This window comes from Micromesistius poutassou (genome assembly GCF_964030765.1).
Source record: "Micromesistius poutassou genome assembly, chromosome: 8".
NCBI lineage: Eukaryota > Metazoa > Chordata > Actinopteri > Gadiformes > Gadidae > Micromesistius > Micromesistius poutassou.
In genome coordinates this window covers 19,827,840-19,849,398 of record NC_140278.1, presented here as the reverse complement: position 1 = coordinate 19,849,398, position 21,559 = coordinate 19,827,840, and the positions used below count along the sequence as shown (strand labels likewise).

At 53.4% G+C, this 21,559-nt stretch overlaps 1 protein-coding gene across 2 annotated transcripts in view; it reads left to right on the top strand.

Moving 5' to 3' along the window:
* LOC311352126 (mitogen-activated protein kinase kinase kinase 5) overlaps positions 1–21,559 on the top strand; it is a 26,187-nt gene extending 4,628 nt beyond the window's left edge. Inside the window, exons 6-28 of one of the 2 annotated variants that reach the window (XM_084472335.1) lie at positions 1–51; positions 1,967–2,079; positions 2,305–2,464; positions 3,516–3,666; positions 4,852–4,956; positions 5,106–5,155; positions 7,117–7,212; positions 7,502–7,586; positions 8,078–8,211; positions 9,547–9,674; positions 11,247–11,383; positions 11,929–12,034; positions 12,539–12,696; positions 13,306–13,501; positions 14,011–14,161; positions 15,287–15,452; positions 16,256–16,441; positions 16,842–16,947; positions 17,445–17,679; positions 17,795–17,922; positions 18,832–18,932; positions 19,870–19,946; positions 20,033–21,559. The exon at positions 1–51 is cut by the window's left edge and continues 120 nt beyond it. In XM_084472335.1, coding sequence (XP_084328461.1) covers positions 1–51; positions 1,967–2,079; positions 2,305–2,464; positions 3,516–3,666; positions 4,852–4,956; positions 5,106–5,155; positions 7,117–7,212; positions 7,502–7,586; positions 8,078–8,211; positions 9,547–9,674; positions 11,247–11,383; positions 11,929–12,034; positions 12,539–12,696; positions 13,306–13,501; positions 14,011–14,161; positions 15,287–15,452; positions 16,256–16,441; positions 16,842–16,947; positions 17,445–17,679; positions 17,795–17,922; positions 18,832–18,932; positions 19,870–19,946; positions 20,033–20,129 — 2,917 coding nt within the window. In that variant the 3' untranslated portion in view covers positions 20,130–21,559. Of the gene's footprint in view, positions 52–1,966; positions 2,080–2,304; positions 2,465–3,515; positions 3,667–4,851; positions 4,957–5,105; positions 5,156–7,116; positions 7,213–7,501; positions 7,587–8,077; positions 8,212–9,546; positions 9,675–11,246; positions 11,384–11,928; positions 12,035–12,538; positions 12,697–13,305; positions 13,502–14,010; positions 14,162–15,286; positions 15,453–16,255; positions 16,442–16,841; positions 16,948–17,444; positions 17,680–17,794; positions 17,923–18,831; positions 18,933–19,869 lie in introns of both variants that reach the window. The other variant, XM_084472334.1, reaches the window with a different exon arrangement.

Genomic DNA, 21,559 nt, shown 5'->3' with positions numbered 1-21,559 from the left:
CATCAGCTCCAGCTTCAGCGACCACAGCAGCCGAGAGCAGGCCTGCTACTGGTACGACCCACTGGGCTAGCCTGCCACTGGTACGACCCACTGGGCTAGCCTGCCACTGGTACGACCCACTGGGCTAGCCTGTTACTGGTACGACCCGCTGGGCTAGGCTGCCACTGGTACGACCCGCTGGGCTAGCCTGCTACTGGTACGACCCACTGGGCTAGCCTGCCACTCGTACGACCCACTGGGCTAGCCTGCCACTGGTACGACCCACTGGGCTAGTCTGCCACTGGTACGACCCACTGGGCTAGCCTGCTACTGGTACGACCCGCTGGGCTAGCCTGCCACTGGTACGACCCGCTGGGCTAGCCTGCTACTGGTATGACCCGCTGGGCTAGCCTGCTACAGGTACGACCCACTGGGCTAGCCTGCCACTGGTACGACCCACTGGGCTAGCCTGCTACTGGTACAGACCCACTGGGCTAGCCTGCTACTGGTACGACCCGCTGGGCTAGCCTGCCACTGGTACGACCCGCTGGGCTAGCCTGCTACTGGTACGACCCGCCACTAGCGCTGTGCTAGCGCTGTGCTAGTGCTGTGCTAGCGCTGTGCTAGCCCTGTGCTAGCCTGCTACCGGTATGACCTGCTATGTTCCGGTATGTTGCGCTAGCGCTGGGCTAGTGTTGTGCTAGCGCTGGGCTAGTGTTGTGCTAGCACTGGGCTAGCGCCATTGTGCAAAAAGGCAAGCCAAATGCTGTTTTTAATTAGGAAATTGAAAAGCTTTGGAGTTAGCTGTAATATTCTTGAGAGGGCATACGTTAGCCTGATTGAAAGCATCCTTACTTACAACATCTCTATCTGGTATGGTCACTTGTCCTTTTACAACAGGAACAAACTAACCAGTATTGTTAAAATGGCAGGGAAAATTATTGGGTGACCCCAAAAAACACCAGATATTTTATACAGCACTGCAGTACAAAGAAAAACCATGAGTATATTAGACGATGACACCCACCCCCTCCTTTCTGAATTTGAACTGCTTCCCTCAGGGCGGCGCTATAGAGCACATATGACAAGGAAAAAAATATACAAAGACTCTTTTATCCCAAATGCGATCTCCATGGTCAACAAACCAAGGAAAGCTAGATGAAAGGGAGGTGTAGACTAGAGTGCCTTGAACGGGCTGGAACTGTTGCTGGCTGCGTTGTACCTGATGTGTATACTTGTGTGTGTGGGCTAGAGGAGGGAGTATACTGTATTGTGATGTGTCAGGGGGTATACATGTGATGTGTCAATCTGGTGGACATGCCCACTCAATGGAGTGGATGTGCTTGTTATGTATCCTATGTGTTTTTATTCAGTGAGACCAAAGACAAGACATGGTGATATGACAAATAAAGTCTATTTTATTCTATTCTATTCTATTGACGGCTAGATGACGGGTGGTTTTCTTCACATTATGCGCCGCATGCACGTTAATAATATGTGTGATGTTGACAACGGGCGGCAACACAATTATATTTTTGCCCCCTAGATGATGATCTTCTTCTTCTTCTTCTTCTTCTTCTTCTTCTTCTTCTTCTTCTTCTTCTTCCTCCTCCTATATATTGTTTACATGTAATGGCCTTGGACCAACAAAGAAGGCCCCAACATAGCCCCCACTGAGCACTTGACCCCTCCCTGACTCCCACAACATGGAAGCCTCTGAGGTTCCCACGCAACTGTGTGTGTGTGTGTGTGTGTGTGTGTGTGTGTGTGTGTGTCCCCTCCCCCCTGCTGTGCTGCCAAGTAAAAATAACTTCAACATAAACAAGTCAACTTGGAGGAACACTACTTAATCCATCTGTAGGGATTAATCATCATCATTGTGTGTGTGTGTGTGTGTGTGTGTGTGTGTGTGTGTGTGTGTGTGTGTGTGTGTGTGTGTGTGTGTGTGTGTGTGTGTGTGTGTGTGTGTGTGTGTGTGTGTGTGTAGGTATGGGAAGGCCTTTGAGGTGGAGCCCAGCCTCCACTCTGGGATCCATAACGTGGTTCTCCTGATGGCCGCCGGGCACGAGTTTGACACGTCCATCGAACTCCGCAAATTAGGTGCTCTGCTGCTTCTGTCTGCTGTCTGCCTAACATACATGTGGTCACTTCAGTCCAACCAACATCCACCTTGGTTTACAAAGGTTTCAGGATTTTTTGCACAATAGGTCTTTATTAAAACTAAATCCATCATCACTCATGTTATAAAAAAAATAAATGCCCTTGTTTGTGAATGAACCTCCACCCTCCCTCCCTCCCTCCCTCCCTCCCTCCCTCCCCCCCCAGGAGTGACCCTGAGCAGCCTGCTGGGGAGGAAGGGCAGCCTGGAGACGATGCAGGACTACTGGGACGTGGGTCTGTATCTGGGCGCCAGCATCCTGGCCAACGATCACAAGAAGGTGATCCAGGCCTCGGAGAAACTCTACCGACTCAACGCTCCCATCTGGTGAATACCATAGCATCATATACACTGGGATTACCTGCTCACTACACTGGGATTACCTGCTCACTACACGGGGATTACCTGCTCACTACACAGGGATTACCTGCTCACTACACTGGGATTACCTGCTCACTACACTAGGATTACCTGCTCACTACACTGGGATTACCTGCTCACTACACTGGGATTACCTGCTCACTACACTGGGATTACCTGCTCACTACACAGGGATTACCTGCTCACTACACTGGGATTACCTGCTCACTACACAGGGATTACCTGCTCACTACACTGGGATTACCTGCTCACTACACTAGGATTACCTGCTCACTACACTGGGATTACCTGCTCACTACACGGGGATCATCTGCTCACTACACGGGGATTACCTGCTCACTACACTGGGATTACCTGCTCACTACACGGGGATCATCTGCTCACTACACTGGGATTACCTGCTCACTACACTGGGATTACCTGCCCACTACACGGGGATTACCTGCTCACTACACGGGGATTACCTGCTCACTACACTGGGATTACCTGCTCACTACACGGGGATTACCTGCCCACTACACGGGGATTACCTGCCCACTACACGGGGATTACCTGCTCACTACACTGGGATTACCTGCTCACTACACTGGGATTACCTGCTCACTACACTGGGATTACCTGCTCACTACACTGGGATTACCTGCTCACTACACTGGGATTACCTGCTCACTACACTGGGATTACCTGCTCACTACACTGGGATCATCTGCTCACTAAAATCAGATTATCTAATCAGTACACACAGATTACCTGGTAGATTACACTCAGATTACCTGGTACGTTACACTCAGATCACCTGGTAGGTTACCCTCAGGTTACCTGGTAGGTTACCCTCAGGTTACCTGGTATGTTACACTCAGATTACCTGATACCTCTGATTTGATACCTCTAAACTCATACCTCTGATTTGAGCCGGGGCTGGGGTAGCCAATGGAATGTGAGACAGGTCTGAGACTGATTGGCGTTTTGATAGTTTTGATGGTTTCTTGGTGTTCAGGTACGTGGGCTCCATCATGGAGACCTACATCATCTACAGACAGTTCGCCAAGCCGCCAGAGCTCCGCTCCCCCAAGCAGGACACGGTGAACTTCTGGATGGAGCTCCACCTCCAGGCCTGCAAGCCCACTGTCTCCACAGACCGCTGCCCGGTAAGAACCTGGTCCTCCGGTCCTCTAGTCCTCCGATCCCCTGGTCCCCTGGTCCTCTGGTCCTCTGGTCCTCTGGTCCTCTCCTCTGGTCCTCTGGTCCCCTGGTCCTCACCCCCAGCCCCCAGCCGTCAGAGGCCTTATGGCCGTTGTCTGGGAGTCGGAGGAGAGGCTCGTACCACAAGCTCATCGTTAGTCCTACAGAGTTACTAACAAATGAGTTGTGTTGTCAGTTGGTTCAAAGTTATTTATAGTCAGTCCGACTAAGAGACAATTCTGAGTTGGTTCTACAAACAAGTTAGTTTATAGTTGGTTAACTAGGACATAATCAGTTAAGGCATTGTTTGAGTCTTCAAGCTAAATCTCTTCTTCGAGGCTGTGTTTGGACCACCGTGACAGCCAGAGGCCTGAGGAGTGTGACTATGGCCGTGTCCCAATTCAGGGGTTGCATCCTTCGAAGGACGCATTTGAAGACCGCATACGTCACAGCGGCGCGTCAAGTGCTGTCCCATTTCGAAGGGTCCTTCGAATGCGGCCGAGATATGCAGCCTTCGTTTCCCGGATTTGAAGGACGCATCAGATGGATCCTTCACAGCCCAACGTATCCCAACATTCATTGCGCGTTGGATATTTTTTCAGAAATGGCGCGGAGAGAGCGGAAGCAGCAGCTGCAGCGAATACATATTTAATGACAAAACTATGTAAAAACATTTTTTTATATAAAAGTAAGGTTGGGACCATTTTAAATATGTAACTTTATTGTCAAAGTTTAATTACATTAACGCTAGACATATAACGTTAAACTAATTAACGTTAAGCCAACGTCCTCTCTTCCTCTTCACCCGCCGGCTCCGGCGGTGAATCTTCTCCCACTCCTCCAATAAAAGATAAAACATAACCAATAAAATTATCATTTCTGGCTCCATATATCTCCTCCACTGTCCGGTTTGAACCGCAGCTGTCAGGGTTGCTAGGAGACAGGAGCGGCGCGTGGTCACGCAAGGTAAAGGACGTTAACGGCTGGTTGCGCAATCCGGAAATGCTCCGTAGGCTAGACCGTCCCATTCCACAACGCTCGTTCGGCCTTCGATGCAGCCTTCGCGGTCTACGAAGGCTGCATCCTTCGAAGGACGCATCCTTCGAAGGATGCAACCCCTGAATTGGGACACGGCCTATGTCCTCTCTTAGGTCCTCATCCTGGAGCCCAGCAAGCTCCTGCAGCCCGCGGTGGTGAGCGTGAGTGAGGAGGACCAGAGCAGAACCATCCAGCTGCAGCACCTCACCCCACTGGAGGTGTGTGTGTGTGTGTGTGTGTGTGTGTGTGTGTGTGTGTGTGTGTGTGTGTGTGTGTGTGTGTGTGTGTGTGTGTGTGTGTGTGTGTGTGTGTGTGTGTGTGTGTGTGTGTGTGTGTGTTGATGTGTGTGTCCCTTGTGTCTCCACAGAAAGGTCTTCACCGCTGGTCCTTCCCAGCCTCCTCCATCCGAGTCGTCAGGTAACATCTGACACCAGCTCTGTCATCACTCCACGCTCCTGTCCCTGCAGGCTCCTCCAGTACCTCCAGTGAGGTCCTATCGTCCTCCAGTACCTCAGTGAGGTCCTATCGTCCTCCAGTACCTCAGTGAGGTCCTGTCGTCCTCCAGTACCTCAGTGAGGTCTTCCAGTACCTCAGTGAGGTCCTGTCGTCCTCCAGTACCTCAGTGAGGTCCTATCATCCTCCAGTACCTCAGTGAGGTCCTGTCGTCCTCCAGTACCTCAGTGAGGTCCTATCGACCTCCAGTACCTCAGTGAGGTCCTATCGACCTCCAGTACCTCAGTGAGGTCCTGTCGTCCTCCAGTACCTCAGTGAGGTCCTCCAGTACCTCAGTGAGGTCCTGTCGTCCTCCAGTACCTCAGTGAGGTCCTGTCGTCCTCCAGTACCTCAGTGAGGTCCTGTCGTCCTCCAGTACCTCAGTGAGGTCCTCCAGTACCTCAGTGAGGTCCTATCGTCCTCCAGTACCTCAGTGAGGTCGTATCGTCCTCCAGTACCTCAGTGAGGTCCTGTCGTCCTCCAGTACCTCAGTGAGGTCCTATCGTCCTCCAGTACCTCAGTGAGGTCCTGTTGTCCTCCAGTACCTCAGTGAGGTCCTCCAGTACCTCAGTGAGGTCCTGTCGTCCTCCAGTACCTCAGTGAGGTCCTATCGTCCTCCAGTACCTCAGTGAGGTCGTACCGTTACCCAAAGGCTCCTCCATGACATCACAGCTGCTCTCGTTCTGACAGCTGCCTCAGTGAGCACCAACCGACCAATGAACAGCTGCAGCCTCAACCTCTGTTCTGTGTTCTGTGTCCTGTGTTCTCTGGACCGGGCTGGCTGGTGGGGAGAGTGTTCAGGGTGGACTCTGTGAGGTTCTGGGTCGGATTCTGGGTCCGGTTCCCTGGGTCCGGTTCTGGGTCAGATTCTGGGTCCGGTTCCCTGGTTTTGGTTCCCTGGGTCTGGTTCCCTGGGTCTGGTTCTGGGTCTGGTTCCCTGGGTCCGGTTCTGGGTCCGGTTCCCTGGGTCTGGTTCTGGGTCCGGTTCTTGGTCCGGTTCCCTGGGTCCAGTTCCCTGGGTCCAGTTCCCTGGGTCCGGTTCCCTGGGTCCAGTTCCATGGGTCCGGTTCCCTGGGTCTGGTTCTCTGGGTCCAGTTCTCTGGGTCCGGTTCCCTGGGTCCGGTTCCCTGGGTCTGGTTCCCTGGGTCCGGTTCCCTGGGTCTGGTTCCCTGGGTCCGGTTCCCTGGGTCCGGTTCCCTGGGTCTGGTTCCCTGGGTTCTCCAGTGAGGCCGTGTCTGCCTTGTTTACCCAGAAGCAGACCCCTGACCTGTGGGTAAACCAGCAGAGGGTAATGTAAACAGCAGCGTATCGCTGTAGACACAGCCCGGTCTCTACCGAGTCCCGTTCTCTCCTGTGCTCTCAGATACCTGAAGCCTTCTAGAAGAGGATTCACTAAGGGGGAGGGAGAATGGTGAACGCAACAATGTGAACTAAAGAAACACTTCAAAACGTCATGTGCCGAACTGCTGAATCCGACCGGGCATGGCACTGTGACGTCATGAGGAGGCTCCAGAGACTCAGGCCAGGGGCCGTGGGGACGTTGACCCCAGGCAGCGCAGTGGAGCTGGGAGGTTTACTCTGGTCCAGTCTGGTCTCTGTGGGCCATTCCAGTCAAACCAGTTCCTATGCAAAATGTCAATGGTTTTGTTGCCCATCATGAGGGTGGGACGGTGATGTTAGCCCTGGGATTGGTAGTGGAGCTTCAGTCATAATAAATTGTCCTGCTCAGTTTTCCTCTAGATCCAGGGAAGGAGTTAATGACCTGAAGAGCAGATCACAGACCTGCCACTCAGACCTAGAGCCCTTCATATCAATCACCACATCAAATCATTCACCACATCATATCATTCACCACTTCCTATCATTCACCTCCTCTCTCTCCTCAGCGTCTCTAAGAACGACGAGCGGAGCTGCTTCCTGTTCGTCCATCACAACTCTGACGACTTTCAGCTCTGCTTCCCCACGCCACTGCACTGCAAAGGGTGAGACCCCCCCCCCCCCTACTGCTTTGTAAAGGGTGGAAGCTTCCCCAAGCCCATCCCAGTACAGAAGCTTCTCCAAGCCCTTCCCAGTACAGCCGAACCTGGTGTGTCCTCCATCAGGCCCCAGCAGGGCCCTGGCTTTAGGATCAGTGGTTGTTTTCTAGAAGCAGCTCTTGGCCAATGAAATGTCTTCCTCCATATTCCCTTGTGTCATTATCTCAACCCCTGATGGTGTGAGGTGGAGGTTCTGTCAGGGCCCTTACCGTCAGTGTCTCCTGTGCCTCCTCAGGTTCTGTGAGCTGGTCAACTCCCTGCTGCAGTCCACCCTGGTCCCGGCCCCTGACCAGGACCGCCTCACCGGAGAGGTTCTGGAGGTCAGGACCTCCACCTGCTCTAGGACTCCGGTCCATCTGGAGAACTCTGTTCCTGGTTCCTCACTGGGTTCCTCATCCACAGGGAGATCCTAACCATCCTCTCTCCTCCTTTCTCCTCCTCTCTGGTCTCTCCTCTCCTCTCCTCCTTTCTCCTATCTCCTCCTCTCTCCTCTTTTCTCCTCCTCTCCCCTGTGGTCTCCTCGCTCCTCCTCCTCCTTCACTGGTATCTCCTCTGCTCTTTCCTCCTTTCTCCCCTTTCCTCCTCCCCTCTTTCCTCCCTCCTCCTTTCTCCTCCCTCCTCCTCTCCTCTCCCCTCCCATATCTCCCCTTCGCTCATCTTCTCTCCTCTCTCTTCTCTCCTCCTCTGGCCTCTCTCCTCCCTCCTCCTCCTCTCCTCCTCTCTGGTCTCCTCTCTCCTCCTCCTCCTTCTCTGTTATCTCCTCTCCTCTCTCCTCCTCCCTCCTCTCTCCTCCGTCCTCCTCTCTCCTCAGTACATGTATGAGACTACCGCTGAGGAGGAGAAGGTGGTCCTGGGGAAGGGGACCTACGGGGTGGTCTACGCAGGTCGGGACCTCAGCAACCAGGTCCGCATCGCCATCAAGGAGATCCCCGAGAAGGACAGCTCGTAAGACCTCCGCCTCCCACCATCTCAGACCCCTCTCCCACCATCTCAGACCCCTCTCCCACCATCTCAGACCCCTCTACTACCATCTCAGACCCCTCTCCTACCATCTCAGACCCCTCTACTACCATCTCAGACCCCTCTCCTACCATCTCAGACCCCTCTACTACCATCTCAGACCCCTCTACTACCATCTCAGACCCCTCTACTACCATCTCAGACCCCTCTACTACCATCTCAGACCCCTCTACTACCATCTCAGACCCCTCTCCTACCATCTCAGACACCTCTGCTAACATCCCTCTCTCCTCGAACTGTCTCACTGTTCTCACATGTCTCACCACCTCCAACTGTCCCTGCTCCTGGTCTCCAGGTAGACCCTGGTCCCTAACCCTGGTCCTGGTCTCCAGGTAGACCCTGGTCCCTAACCCTGGTCCTGCTCCTGGTCTCCAGGTAGACCCTGGTCCCTGACCCTGGTCCTGGTCCTGGTCTCCAGGTAGACCCTGGTCCCTAACCCTGGTCCTGGTCCTGGTCTCCAGGTAGACCCTGGTCCCTAACCCTGGTCCTGGTCTCCAGGTAGACCCTGGTCCCTAACCCTGGTCCTGGTCCTGGTCTCCAGGTAGACCCTGGTCCCTAACCCTGGTCCTGGTCCTGGTCTCCAGGTAGACCCTGGTCCCTAACCCTGGTCCTGGTCCTGGTCCTGGTCTCCAGGTAGACCCTGGTCCCTAACCCTGGTCCTGGTCCTGGTCTCCAGGTAGACCCTGGTCCCTAACCCTGGTCCTGGTCTCCAGGTAGACCCTGGTCCCTAACCCTGGTCCTGGTCCTGGTCTCCAGGTAGACCCTGGTCCCTAACCCTGGTCCTGGTCCTGGTCTCCAGGTAGACCCTGGTCCCTAACCCTGGTCCTGGTCCTGGTCTCCAGGTAGACCCTGGTCCCTAACCCTGGTCCTGGTCCTGGTCTCCAGGTAGACCCTGGTCCCTGGTCCTGGTCTCCAGGTAGACCCTGGTCCCTAACCCTGGTCCTGCTCCTGGTCTCCAGGTAGACCCTGGTCCCTAACCCTGGTCCTGGTCCTGGTCTCCAGGTAGACCCTGGTCCCTGACCCTGGTCCTGCTCCTGGTCTCCAGGTAGACCCTGGTCCCTAACCCTGGTCCTGGTCCTGGTCTCCAGGTAGACCCTGGTCCCTAACCCTGGTCCTGCTCCTGGTCTCCAGGTAGACCCTGGTCCCTAACCCTGGTCCTGGTCCTGGTCTCCAGGTAGACCCTGGTCCCTAACCCTGCTCCTGCTCCTGGTCTCCAGGTAGACCCTGGTCCCTAACCCTGGTCCTGGTCCTGGTCTCCAGGTACTCCCAGCCGCTCCACGAGGAGATCTCGCTCCACCGGCGTCTGAAGCACCGGAACATCGTGCAGTACCTGGGCTCCGTCAGCGAGGACGGCTTCATCAAGATCTTCATGGAGGAGGTGCCTGGAGGTCAGAGGTCGCTGGGTCATCTGTAGATGATGTTACAGGCAGACGTTGACCTCAGCTCTGCTGAATACAGAAGACAATCAATCAATATAACCCGGCACTATATCTTTACCTATGCCTAATAACCTGAAACCTAATCTTAAAGGAGCCATGACATGCCACCCGGTGTGGAGTGATTAGCCTATTACGAGCCGTTTTGAAAATCTGCCCCTTGTGACATCACAGGTGGGCGTGTCCACCTAGATGTGTGACGGACAGATGAGCAACGTCTGCTACAGTCCACTGGGTAGACTGATCTATGCAGCGTACATCTGGGTGGACACGCCCACCTGTGATGTCATAAGGGGCAGATTTTCAAAACGGCTAATCACACCACACCTGGTGGCATGTCATGGGACCTTAAACTTAAACCTGACTCCTCTAACCCTCTGTAAAGTACCCTTATATAGACTGTCTGAGCTCCTACTGTACCACAGTTTGAATTAACTCCATATCTCTCATGGGAGCGATCCGAAGGCCTGAGGTGTCATTCCTCTGCTGACCACTACTCTGTCTCGTTTGGCTCAAGACTATAGAAGAAACAGGGTGTGTGTGTGTGTGTGTGTGTGTGTGTGTGTGTGTGTGTGTGTGTGTGTGTGTGTGTGTGTGTGTGTGTGTGTGTGTGTGTGTGTGTGTGTGTGTGTGTGTGTGTGTGTGTGTGTTGTGCAATGCAGGAAGCGCTTGCTTCCTGGAACAAGAGGGACATGTGTGTACTTGTATATGTGCTCATGTTTCTGTGCAGGTTGTGGGTCAGTACATTTACAATGGCCCGGATCCTGGTAGAAGTTTTTACACCTGGCTCTGTAGTCTGTCTGTCTGTAGGCTGTCTGTCTGTCTGTCTGTAGGCTGTCTGTCTGTCTGTAGGCTGTCTGTCTGTCTGCTACTGTTACTGCTACTGGCTCCAGGTCTGGAGGCTCTGAGCTGCTTGTGGCTCCAGGTCTGGAGGCTCTGAGCTGCTAGTGGGTACAGGTCTGGAGGCTCTGAGCTCCTCACAGACCAGAAGGCCTCTGGCCTCCAGACAGTCAGTGAGACGCGTGACACATCAGCGGCCCCCGGTGAGCAGGATGGGGGCGGGGCCAGAGCAAATGAATCAGGAGCTTGCAGATTGGCTGCTGGTTCTCAGCCTACGATTGAGGCAGTGTGACATCGCATGACCACACCGTTGAGTTTGCTGCCACCTAGTGGTTAAACAGTGTAACTGTTTAAACATTTTGAGGAATATATTATGGTGGTCCTCTGTTATCAAACATGTGATCTTAAAGCTGCTTTATGATTTGTCGCTGTCATGGTGTTTCCTTTCTACAAATATTCCCTCCATCCCCTGTTTCTCTTTTGTCTCCTTTCCTCTTTCCTCCCACCCTCTTCTCCCTCCTTGTGTCTGAGATCAACTGATCCTCTCTTCATCTCCTCCTGCTCTCTCCTTAAGACCCCTCTTCATCTCCTCTTCTCCTCCACTTGTCTCCTCCTCCTCTCTGCTCCTGCAGGCAGCCTGTCCTCCCTGCTCCTCCTCCTGACTCCTCCTCTCTGCTCCTGCAGGCAGCCTGTCCTCCCTGCTGCGCTCTAAGTGGGGTCCTCTGAAGGACAACGAGGCGACGGTCGTCTTCTACACCAAACAGATCCTCCAGGGCCTCCTCTATCTCCACGACAACCAGATCGTCCACCGGGACATCAAGGTAGGGGTGGTCTCCTCTCCTGCTCTCCTCCTCCATCCTCTCCCTCCTCTGGTCTCCTTTCCTGCTCCTCTTCATCCTCTCCCTCATCTTCTCCTCCTTCCTCTCCTCCTCCTCTCCTTCCTCGGGTCTCCTCTCCTGCTCTCCTCCATCCTCTGGTCTCCTCTCCTACTCCTCTCCTCCTCCATCCTGTCCTACTCCTCCTCTCCCTCCTCTGGTCTCCTCGTCTCCTCCTCCTCTCTGCTGGCCGTACAACAGAACCTCAACATAAATACCTCAAATAGGAGGATCATTGTGTGTGTGTGTGTGTGTGTGTGTGTGTGTGTGTGTGTGTGTGTGTGTGTGTGTGTGTGTGTGTGTGTGTGTGTGTGTGTGTGTGTGTGTGTGTGTGTGTGTGTGTGTGTGTTTGCATTGCATTTGGAAGATGGGGAAACGTCATTTCGGTCCTCTATGTAACTTGTTGCACAGTCGGTCTGACAATACAATACAATATAATAGACAATAAAAAGTTCACTTAGACTTTTGTGTGTGTGTGTGTGTGTGTGTAGGGAGACAATGTGTTGATCAACACCTACAGCGGTATCCTAAAGATCTCAGACTTCGGGACGTCCAAGCGCCTGGCGGGCATCAACCCCTGCACCGAGACCTTCACTGGTGAGCCCTCCTCCTCCTCCTCCTCCTCCTCCTCCTCCAGATTACCTCCTCTTCCTCCAGATCACCTCCTCCCACCTCCTCCTCCCTTCATCACCCTGCTCAGCCCCTCACACCTTCACCTCCTCCTCCAGATGATCTCCTCCTCCTCCTCCTCCTCCTCCTCCTCCTCCAGATCACCTCCTCCCAGCTCCTCCTCCCTTCATCACCCTGCTCAGCCCCTCACACCTTCTCCTCCTCCTCCTCCTCCTCCTCCTCCTCCCAGCTCCTCCTCCCTTCATCACCCTGCTCAGACCCTCACACCTGCACCTCCTCCGTCCACGTTGTGGGTGGAGGCTGGTCCAGAGGTCATGGACCAGGTTGTGGGTGGAGGCTGGTCCAGAGGTCATGGACCAGGTTGTGGGTGGAGGCTGGTCCAGAGGTCATGGACCAGGTTGTGGGTGGAGGCTGGTCCAGAGGTCATGGACCAGGTTGTGGGTGGAGGGTGATGGTGTTGTCTCCCCTCAGGGACCCTGCAGTACATGGCCCCTGAGATCATCGACCAGGGCCCGCGCGGCTACGGCAAGCCGGCGGACATCTGGTCGCTGGGCTGCACCATCATAGAGATGGCCACCGGGAAGCCCCCCTTCCACGAGCTGGGCAGCCCCCAGGCCGCCATGTTCAAGGTCTGCCTGACTGACTGTTGTCTGCCTGACTGTATGTCTGTCTGACTGTCTTTCTGCCTGACTCTGACTGTCTGCCAGACTCTGTCCGTCTGCCTGACTGTCTGCATGACTGTCTGGCTGCCTGATTCTGACAGTCCGTCTCACTGACTCTGTCCGTCTGTCTCACTGACTCTGTCTGTCTGTCTCACTGACCCTGTGTCTCACTGACTGTGTGTGTCTGTCTCACTGACTCTGTGTCTCACTGACTCTGTGTGTCTGTCTCACTGACTCTGTGTCTCACTGACTGTGTGTGTCTGTCTCACTGACTCTGTGTCTCACTGACTCTGTGTCTCACTGACCCTGTGTCTCACTGACCCTGTGTCTCACTGACTCTGTGTCTCACTGACCCTGTGTCTCACTGACCCTGTGTCTCACTGACTGTGTGTGTCTGTCTCACTGACTCTGTGTCTCACTGACTCTGTGTCTCACTGACCCTGTGTCTCACTGACTCTGTGTCTCACTGACCCTGTGTCTCACTGACCCTGTGTCTCACTGACCCTGTGTCTCACTGACTCTGTGTGTCTCACTGACCCTGTGTCTCACTGACCCTCTGTGTCTCCCCCTCTCCAGGTGGGCATGTTTAAGATCCACCCCCGGGTTCCAGAGAGCATGTCGGTCCAGGCTAAGACCTTCATCATGGGCTGCTTCGAGCCGGACCCCGACCAGCGCGCCACCGCCAAGCTCCTCCTCCGGGACCTCTTCCTCCACTCCTCCAGGAGGCGCGCCGGCCCGCCCCACGAGCAGGAGCCCAGGGAGGTCCCTTCAGGTGAGGGGTCGGCTCCTCCTCCCCTCTCCTCCTCCTCCTCCTCCTCCTCCTCCTCGTCCCCCATGTCTCCTCCTCCTCCTCCTCCTCCTCCTCCCCCATGTCTCCTCCTCCTCCTCCTCCTCATCCCCCATGTCTCCTCCTCCTCCTCCTCCTCCTCCTCCTCCTCCTCCTCCTCCTCCTCCTCCCCATGTCTCCTCCTCCTCCTCCCCATGTCTCCTCCTCCTCCTCCTACAGTTCAACATGTGGTTGGGTCATGTTAATTGATTATAGGTGTGTATGTGATTGGTGATCTCCCCGTTCTAATGAGTTTGTTTCTTCTCCCGCCTCGCTTTACAAAATAGAATTGAAACATTTGAGTATGATTTGAAAACGTGTGTGTGTGTGTGTGTGTGTGTGTGTGTGTGTGTGTGTGTGTGTGTGTGTGTGTGTGTGTGTGTGTGTGTGTGTGTGTGTGTGTGTGTGTGTGTGTGTGTGTGTGTGTGTGTGTGTGTGTGTGTGTGTGTTCTCAGACCTCCACCGCAGCCTCTCCGTCCCGGTCGCCGTCTACGTGGAGGACACAGACTCGGTGGACTCTCTGGACCTCAGCTGCTCTCTGGACCTCCGGCGACACGGCCCCGCCCACGGGGGCGAGGACACGCCCCCCTCCGGCTCCTCGCTGCTGTAATGCACGCTACTTCCTGTTTTCATGACCATTTGGTCTAGTTGAATGTCAACAGTTATGTTTTTATGTCTCTTTAAGAGAATTCCCTCTGAAAGACTGGGTGACCGTCTCTTTAAGAGAATTCCCTCTGAAAAACTGGGTTACCGTCTCTTTAAGAGAATTCCCTCTGAAACACTGGGTGACCGTCTCTTTAAGAGAATTCCCTCTGAAACACTGGGTGACCGTCTCTTTAAGAGAATTCCCTCTGAAAAACTGGGTTACCGTCTCTTTAAGAGAATTCCCTCTGAAACACTGGGTGACCGTCTCTTTAAGAGAATTCCCTCTGAAACACTGGGTGACCGTCTCTTTAAGAGAATTCCCTCTGAAACACTGGGTGACCGTCTCTTTAAGAGAATTCCCTCTGAAACACTGGGTGACCGTCTCTTTAAGAGAATTCCCTCTGAAACACTGGGTGACCGTCTCTTTAAGAGAATTCCCTCTGAAACACTGGGTGACCGTCTCTTTAAGAGAATTCCCTCTGAAACACTGGGTGACCGTCTCTTTAAGAGAATTCCCTCTGAAACACTGGGTGACCGTCTCTTTAAGAGAATTCCCTCTAAAACACTGGGTGACCGTCTCTTTAAGAGAATTCCCTCTGAAACACTGGGTGACCGTCTCTTTAAGAGAATTCCCTCTGAAACACTGGGTGACCGTCTCTTTAAGAGAATTCCCTCTGAAACACTGGGTGACCGTCTCTTTAAGAGAATTCCCTCTGAAACACTGGGTGACCGTCTCTTTAAGAGAATTCCCTCTGAAACACTGGGTGACCGTCTCTTTAAGAGAATTCCCTCTGAAACACTGGGTGACCGTCTCTTTAAGAGAATTCCCTCTGAAACACTGGGTGACCGTCTCTTTAAGAGAATTCCCTCTGAAACACTGGGTGACCGTCTCTTTAAGAGAATTCCCTCTGAAACACTGGGTGACCGTCTCTTTAAGAACCTTTTGATCGCTCTGTAGCTCCTGAAGCCCTCTGTAGATGTGTAGTGTGGTGATGTGTGCGTTGTGTCTCCCCCTGGTGGCAGCACCCTGTAGATGTGTAGTGTGATGTGTGCGTTGTGTAGTGTAATGTGCGGTTGTGTTCCCAGCACCCCGGGCTCCGTCCCCCTGACGCCCGGCTCCCCGGCGGCGCCGGGGGAGACCCCCGGGCTCTTCCTGCTGCGTAAGGACAGCGAGCGCCGCGCCACGCTGCACCGCGTGCTGACCGACCACATCGGCCCCGTGGTCGCACACGTCCAGGACGCCCTGCCCGCGGTAACACAACCTCAACACAACTATATTAACACAACGCCCTGCCCGCGGTAACACAACCTCAACACAACTTTATTAACACAACGCCCTGCCCGCGGTAACACAACCTCAACACAACCTCAACACAACTTTATTAACACAACGCCCTGCCCGCGGTAACACAACCTCAACACAACCTCAACACAACTTTATTAACACAACGCCCTGCCCGCGGTAACACAACCTCAACACAACCTCAACACAACTTTATTAACACAACGCCCTGCCCGCGGTAACACAACCTCAACACAACCTCAACACAACTTTATTAACACAACGCCCTGCCCGCGGTAACACAACCTCAACACAACCTCAACACAACTTTATTAACACAACACCCTGCCCGCGGTAACACAACCTCAACACAACCTCAACACAACTTTATTAACACAACGCCCTGCCCGCGGTAACACAACCTCAACACAACTTTATTAACACAACGCCCTGCCCGCGGTAACACAACCTCAATGCAACTATATTAACAGGACGCCTTCAACACAACTTTATTAACACAACGCCCATGGTAACACACCCTCATATATACTCTAACATACTCTAACTTGTATAGAACAAACTAACATTTATAGAACATACTGTAACATGTATAGAACATACTCTAACATTTATAGAACATACTCTAACATGTATAGAACATACTGTAACATGTATAGAACATACTGTAACATGTATAGAACATACTGTAACATGATCGCAATCGCACACATTACTAACCCCGTGATCGCGTGGATCCATGAATGTCGTTCTAGCCTGGTGGGGGGTCCGTGCTGACCGCAGACCACATCCTGCACCTGATTGGCTGCCTGCGGGACCACATCCGCTCCCCCGACCGGCGGCTCCTGAGCGGCGGGCTGCTGGAGCTCCGGGCGGCGCTGCTGGCCGCCGCAGTACCGCCCAGCAGCCTGCAGGCCGCGCTGTTCGGCTTCCAGGACGCAGTGAGTTTAAACTTTTAACTGAAGGGTTTTAAGTGGAGGTCAGACTGAATAGAGCGCAACCAGAGCATTTTGGACGGGACGGTTTTAACGAGTTAGGAAACCGGTTGTCGTTGTTTTATTTCTTAGGATTATAACTTTACTTTACTTTACGAAGCTAATTAAGTGATTAAGATTAGGGTTAGGGTTAGCTCTAAATGCTAGCATGCCTATACAAGCTATTTTAATTACGTAGGTTTATTAGTGTTTGAATAATAACCCTAGGCTATGAAGATAAGGGTTAGGGTGAGCTAACAACACGTTATTACAAGGTGGATTTTAAACTTTAAGTTGGACGTGTGTGTGTGAGGGGGGGGGGGGGGGAGGCTTAACCTGACAAAAGAGTTGATCTCTTCCTGCCCAGGTGAAGAAGGTTCTCCGGCAGCAGCAGGTCAAACCTCACTGGATGTTTGCTCTGGACAACCTGCTGAGACAAGCTGTTCAGGAGGCCATCACCGTGCTGCTGCCAGGTGCTTGCCCTGTCGCCCTGTCACCCTGTCACCCAGCTCACCCTGTCACCCTGTCACCCAGCTCACCCTGACACTCGGTTTATCCTCTCTCTCTCTTTCTCCCCTCCCTTTCTCCTCCCCTCCCCTTCTCCTCCCCATCCCTCCCTCCCTCTCTCTCCTTCCCCTCCCTCCCTCCCTCTCCCTCCCACTCCCTCTCCCTCCCTCCCTCTCCCTCCCCCTCTCTCTCTCTCCCTCCCCTCCCACTCTCTCTCCCTCCCTCCCTCTCCCTCCCCCTCTCTCTCCCTCCCTCCCTCTCCCTCCCCCTCTCTCTCTCTCCCTCCCCTCCCTCCCTCCCTCTCCCTCCCACTCTCTCTCCCTCCCCATCCCTCCCTCCCTCTCTCTCCCTCTCCCTCCCCCGCTCTCTCCCTCCCCCTCCCTCTCCCTCCCCCTCTCTCTCTCTCCCTCCCTCTCCCTCCCACTCTCTCTCCCTCTCTCCCTCCCTCCCTCCCCCTCCCTAGAGCTGAAGCTCCAGCTGCAGTCGTCCTTCGAGGTCGACGAGGTGAGCTCTCCCCTGGAGGGTCTCGTGGTTCCCCCCTCTGGCCAGGAGGCGGAGCAGGACGCCGCCCGCCAACCACCGGAGGCGGGGGACCCGGACGGTCACCACGACGACAGCAGTGGTCACCACGACGACCACCTGTTCCCCTCCTGTCCGCTGAGCCTCCATCTGGCGGAGCTACGGCGGGAGACACAGAGGTTGGAACGAGAGCAGGCCGGTTCTTCCTCACCTCCAGTGAGCCCCGATATCAGGGCCCTCCAAGGGGGGAACCCTAACCCAGTCTCTTCCGCCGCCCTCCTCCCTCCTCCCCAGGCTCCTGAACCAGCTGACGGAGAAGGAGACAGAGTACCAGGACCTCCTGAGGACTTCCGTCCAGAGGAAGCACCAGGAGATACAGGTTCTCAGGACCTCCACCGGCGACTCCGACTCCACCTCTACAGGTGAGCCGCTCGCCTCTGGATGGGTCAGAGGAACGGGATGCACTACGATCTAGAGCAGGGGGTGGGGAACGTACGGACACGGCCCGCCAATGCCTTTCATCCGGCCCGCTGGAGGCAAGGGAAAAAATAATAATAATAATGTTTTTTTGTTTTTTTTAAATTAAATGAAATGTTAACAAAGCATATAGCCTAGCCTACAATATAGTTATACAAGCATAAGTGACAACTTTTGAACGAAATTAATTAAGGAGAAAAAGGTTAATTTCCTTTTTGCTTACTTTGGAATGTTGAGGGTCACATTGGGGTAGCCTAAACAAGTCGCACTGTCATTTCTAAATCTAACCATTGATGGCTAGCATGGCATCCGCCAAGAAATGAAAGGTTGATAATGAATGTCGTGTTTTCCAAGAAAAAATGGACTGACGATTACTTCTTTGTTGAAGTAGAGGGCAGGCCAGTTTGCCTTGTGTGTGGAGAATCACTACATGGAACTTCATGATACAGTACTTAACATGATAGGCAAAGTGAATTGCAGGGGCAGTTACGCAAGGACAATATAAACGCACTTAAGCAAAGTTTGGGTGCCCAACAAGCAGCTTTCTCCCGGACCAAATATAGAGAGAGAAAACGTTGTGCATGCAAGTTATGTGGTGAGTGAATTATTTTTATAGGCCTACAAAAAGTGTGGCGCCCGAAACAAGTTGCAAAAATTGATACGGCCCTTGATGTCAAAAAGGTTCCCCACCCCTGATCTAGAGGGTCTCGTGGGACGAGGCAGTCAGCCACAACATGTCTGACAGCGTTTCCGTCACACAGAGCCAGGGCGCTTCTTGCGATGAGCCTCAGGTGACGGTTCTTAAGTGTCAGCACCTGTACCTGAGTCTCCTCGCCGGTGTCTCCACACTGCAGACGGTCTGGTGGCTCTTCAGATGGACTCTCCTGCTCCTGAGGACCACGCCTTGGTCCACTGGCTCAGAGCCGTCCCTGTAGACCAGGACACTGTTTGCAAGGTAACCAGCAGACCAACACAATAACCATTATGGGGACACTTCTGTCCAGAGCGTCTTCAGGCCGTGTGCTTCAAATATCAGCCGCAGATCCAAGGGTTTGTCGACTTGGAGGACGCTGAAGCCAGGGTTCTCGCTTTTGGTCGGGGCTGAAGGTGGTGGTTTAGTGGTGGTTTATCAGGTCTCACTGTGGTCGGGGCTGAAGGTGGTGGTTTAGTGGTGGTTTAGTGGTGGTTTATCAGGTCTCACTGTGGTCGGGGCTGAAGGTGGTGGTTTAGTGGTGGTTTAGTGGTGGTTTATCAGGTCTCACTGTGGTCTGGGCTGAAGGTGGTGGTTTAGTGGTGGTTTATCAGGTCTCACTGTGGTCTGGGCTGAAGGTGGTGGTTTAGTGGTGGTTTAGCAGGTCTCACTGTGGTCGGGGCTGAAGGTGGTGGTTTAGTGGTGGTTTAGTGGTGGTTTATCAGGTCTCACTGTGGTCGGGGGCGGGGCTGAAGGTGGGGGTTTAGTGGTGGTTTAGTGGTGGTTTATCAGGTCTCACTGTGGTCTGGGCTGAAGGTGGTGGTTTAGTGGTGGTTTAGCAGGTCTCACTGTGGTCTGGGCTGAAGGTGGTGGTTTAGTGGTGGTTTAGCAGGTCTCACTGTGGTCTGGGCTGAAGGTGGTGGTTTAGTGGTGGTTTAGCAGGTCTCACTGTGGTCTGGGCTGAAGGTGGTGGTTTAGTGGTGGTTTAGTGGTGGTTTATCAGGTCTCACTGTGGTCTGGGCTGAAGGTGATGGTTTAGTGGTGGTTTAGTGGTGGTTTAGTGGTGGTTTATCAGGTCTCACTGTGGTCTGGGCTGAAGGTGATGGTTTAGTGGTGGTTTAACAGGTTCTCGCTGTGGTCTGGGCTGATGGTGGGGGTTCAGTGTATCTTCTGTTGTGTTGAGTGTGTTTGTCTCTTCCAGCTCCTCCACCATCACTTCTCCCTGGACTGTCTGCTGGAGGACTCCTGCAGAGAGGACCTGGTCTACTGCGGCATCAGGTGGCGAACACACAGACACTCTGATCAGAGGACCGGTTCTCTGCTGGTCGCTATGGTAACCACCCCATCCCGTGTGACGTTGCTAGGGGCGGGATGCTGTGCCGCGTCTGGGCGGCGGTCACGGCGGCCAGGAACGCCGGTCTGAGCCCCATCAGAGAGGAGAAGAGGAAGGCTGTGTGCTGAGTAGCCAGGACCAGGAGGAGGAGCCAGGGACCAGGAGGAGGAGCCAGGGACCAGGAGGAGGAGCCAGGAGGAGAAGCCAGGGACCAGGAGGAGGAGCCAGGGACCATGAGGAGGAGCCAGGAGGAGAAGCCAGGGACCAGGAGGAGGAGCCAGGAGGAGAAGCCAGGGACCAGGAGGAGGAGCCAGGACCAGATGGAGGAACCAGGAGGAGGAGCCAGAAACCAGGAGCTAGGAGCCAGGAGGAAGAGCCAGGAGCCATTAGAGCCTCGCCCACAGGGACAGCAGCAGCTGTGGTGAACAGGGCGGGTACAACAGCTGCGTCTGACTGGTGCTGGGAGGTCAACTCAAGACGTTCCCTCCCCTGGAGGTGACCTGGGTTTGAGGGCAGTGCATTGTGGTCTTTTAGGCCCCGTCCACATGGGCGAAAACAATCTTTTCCCCTCCTTTTTCCTTGGCTGCGTTTCAGGAATATCTCTGTAAAGACGGACTGATTGCGAGAACGCATCAAGCTGTAGAAACACTGTAGTACATATTCAAGGCCACTCTGTGGCACTGGTTCTCCACCAAAAAAACAAGAAGACGAGGCGGAGGAAGCAGTTGTTAAACCTTTTAGAAAATACTTTTTGAATGTACAGTTAGTAATTTAATTTACCAAGGGGCTGTATTTAAAGCTACAAAAATAATACAAATCAAACAAAACAAAATTTGACGGAACGCTAACGTTCCCCTCCTGGTGGGGGGGGCGATGACGTCATCGTTTGCGTATCAGGCGTCCACTTGAATCCGAACACGAAAATGCATAGGGACATTTTTATCTCATCCACCCTGGGACCTGGTCCGTCTGGACGGTCGGCCCAAACCCACAAGAATATAGTTTGTGTGTGGACGGGGCCTTAGTGTGGTAGCTCTGGGCTCAGCTGATTGATGACATGGAGAGGAGGAGAAGCTTAATACTTTATACTGTCATATATTTCAAACTGGGAGGTGTTGTTTTATGAGGTTATGTTTCTTTTTTCTGTCCTTAGTTGACCTTTTTGGTTTCTATTCCTCAGGGTATGGGTGACAAAAATGGACTTTCAAACGGTTATTATTCTGTCTGCCTTAAAGATATATTTGATTGCAGTTCTCTGGGGACAAGACCTAAGTAATTAATTATTATTTCTTAACGTGATTGTTATTGCATGATTTAAAGACAGCATCTTCAGACAACATCTTCTCCGCCATCTTCTGGGATCCACCAGAGACTGATTCCCTCTGCAGCCCCTGACTGACAGCTGTCTGCTGGTTACCATGGGGACACGTTTTGGTACATTGGGTTTTATATACTTATATTGGGTTTTATATATTTATATAGGCCTCGATCTACTGGTGGTCGGGGGTCTGCTGAGTCTCCGATGTCTTTGGGAATCAAAGCATGTTGTCAAATAAAG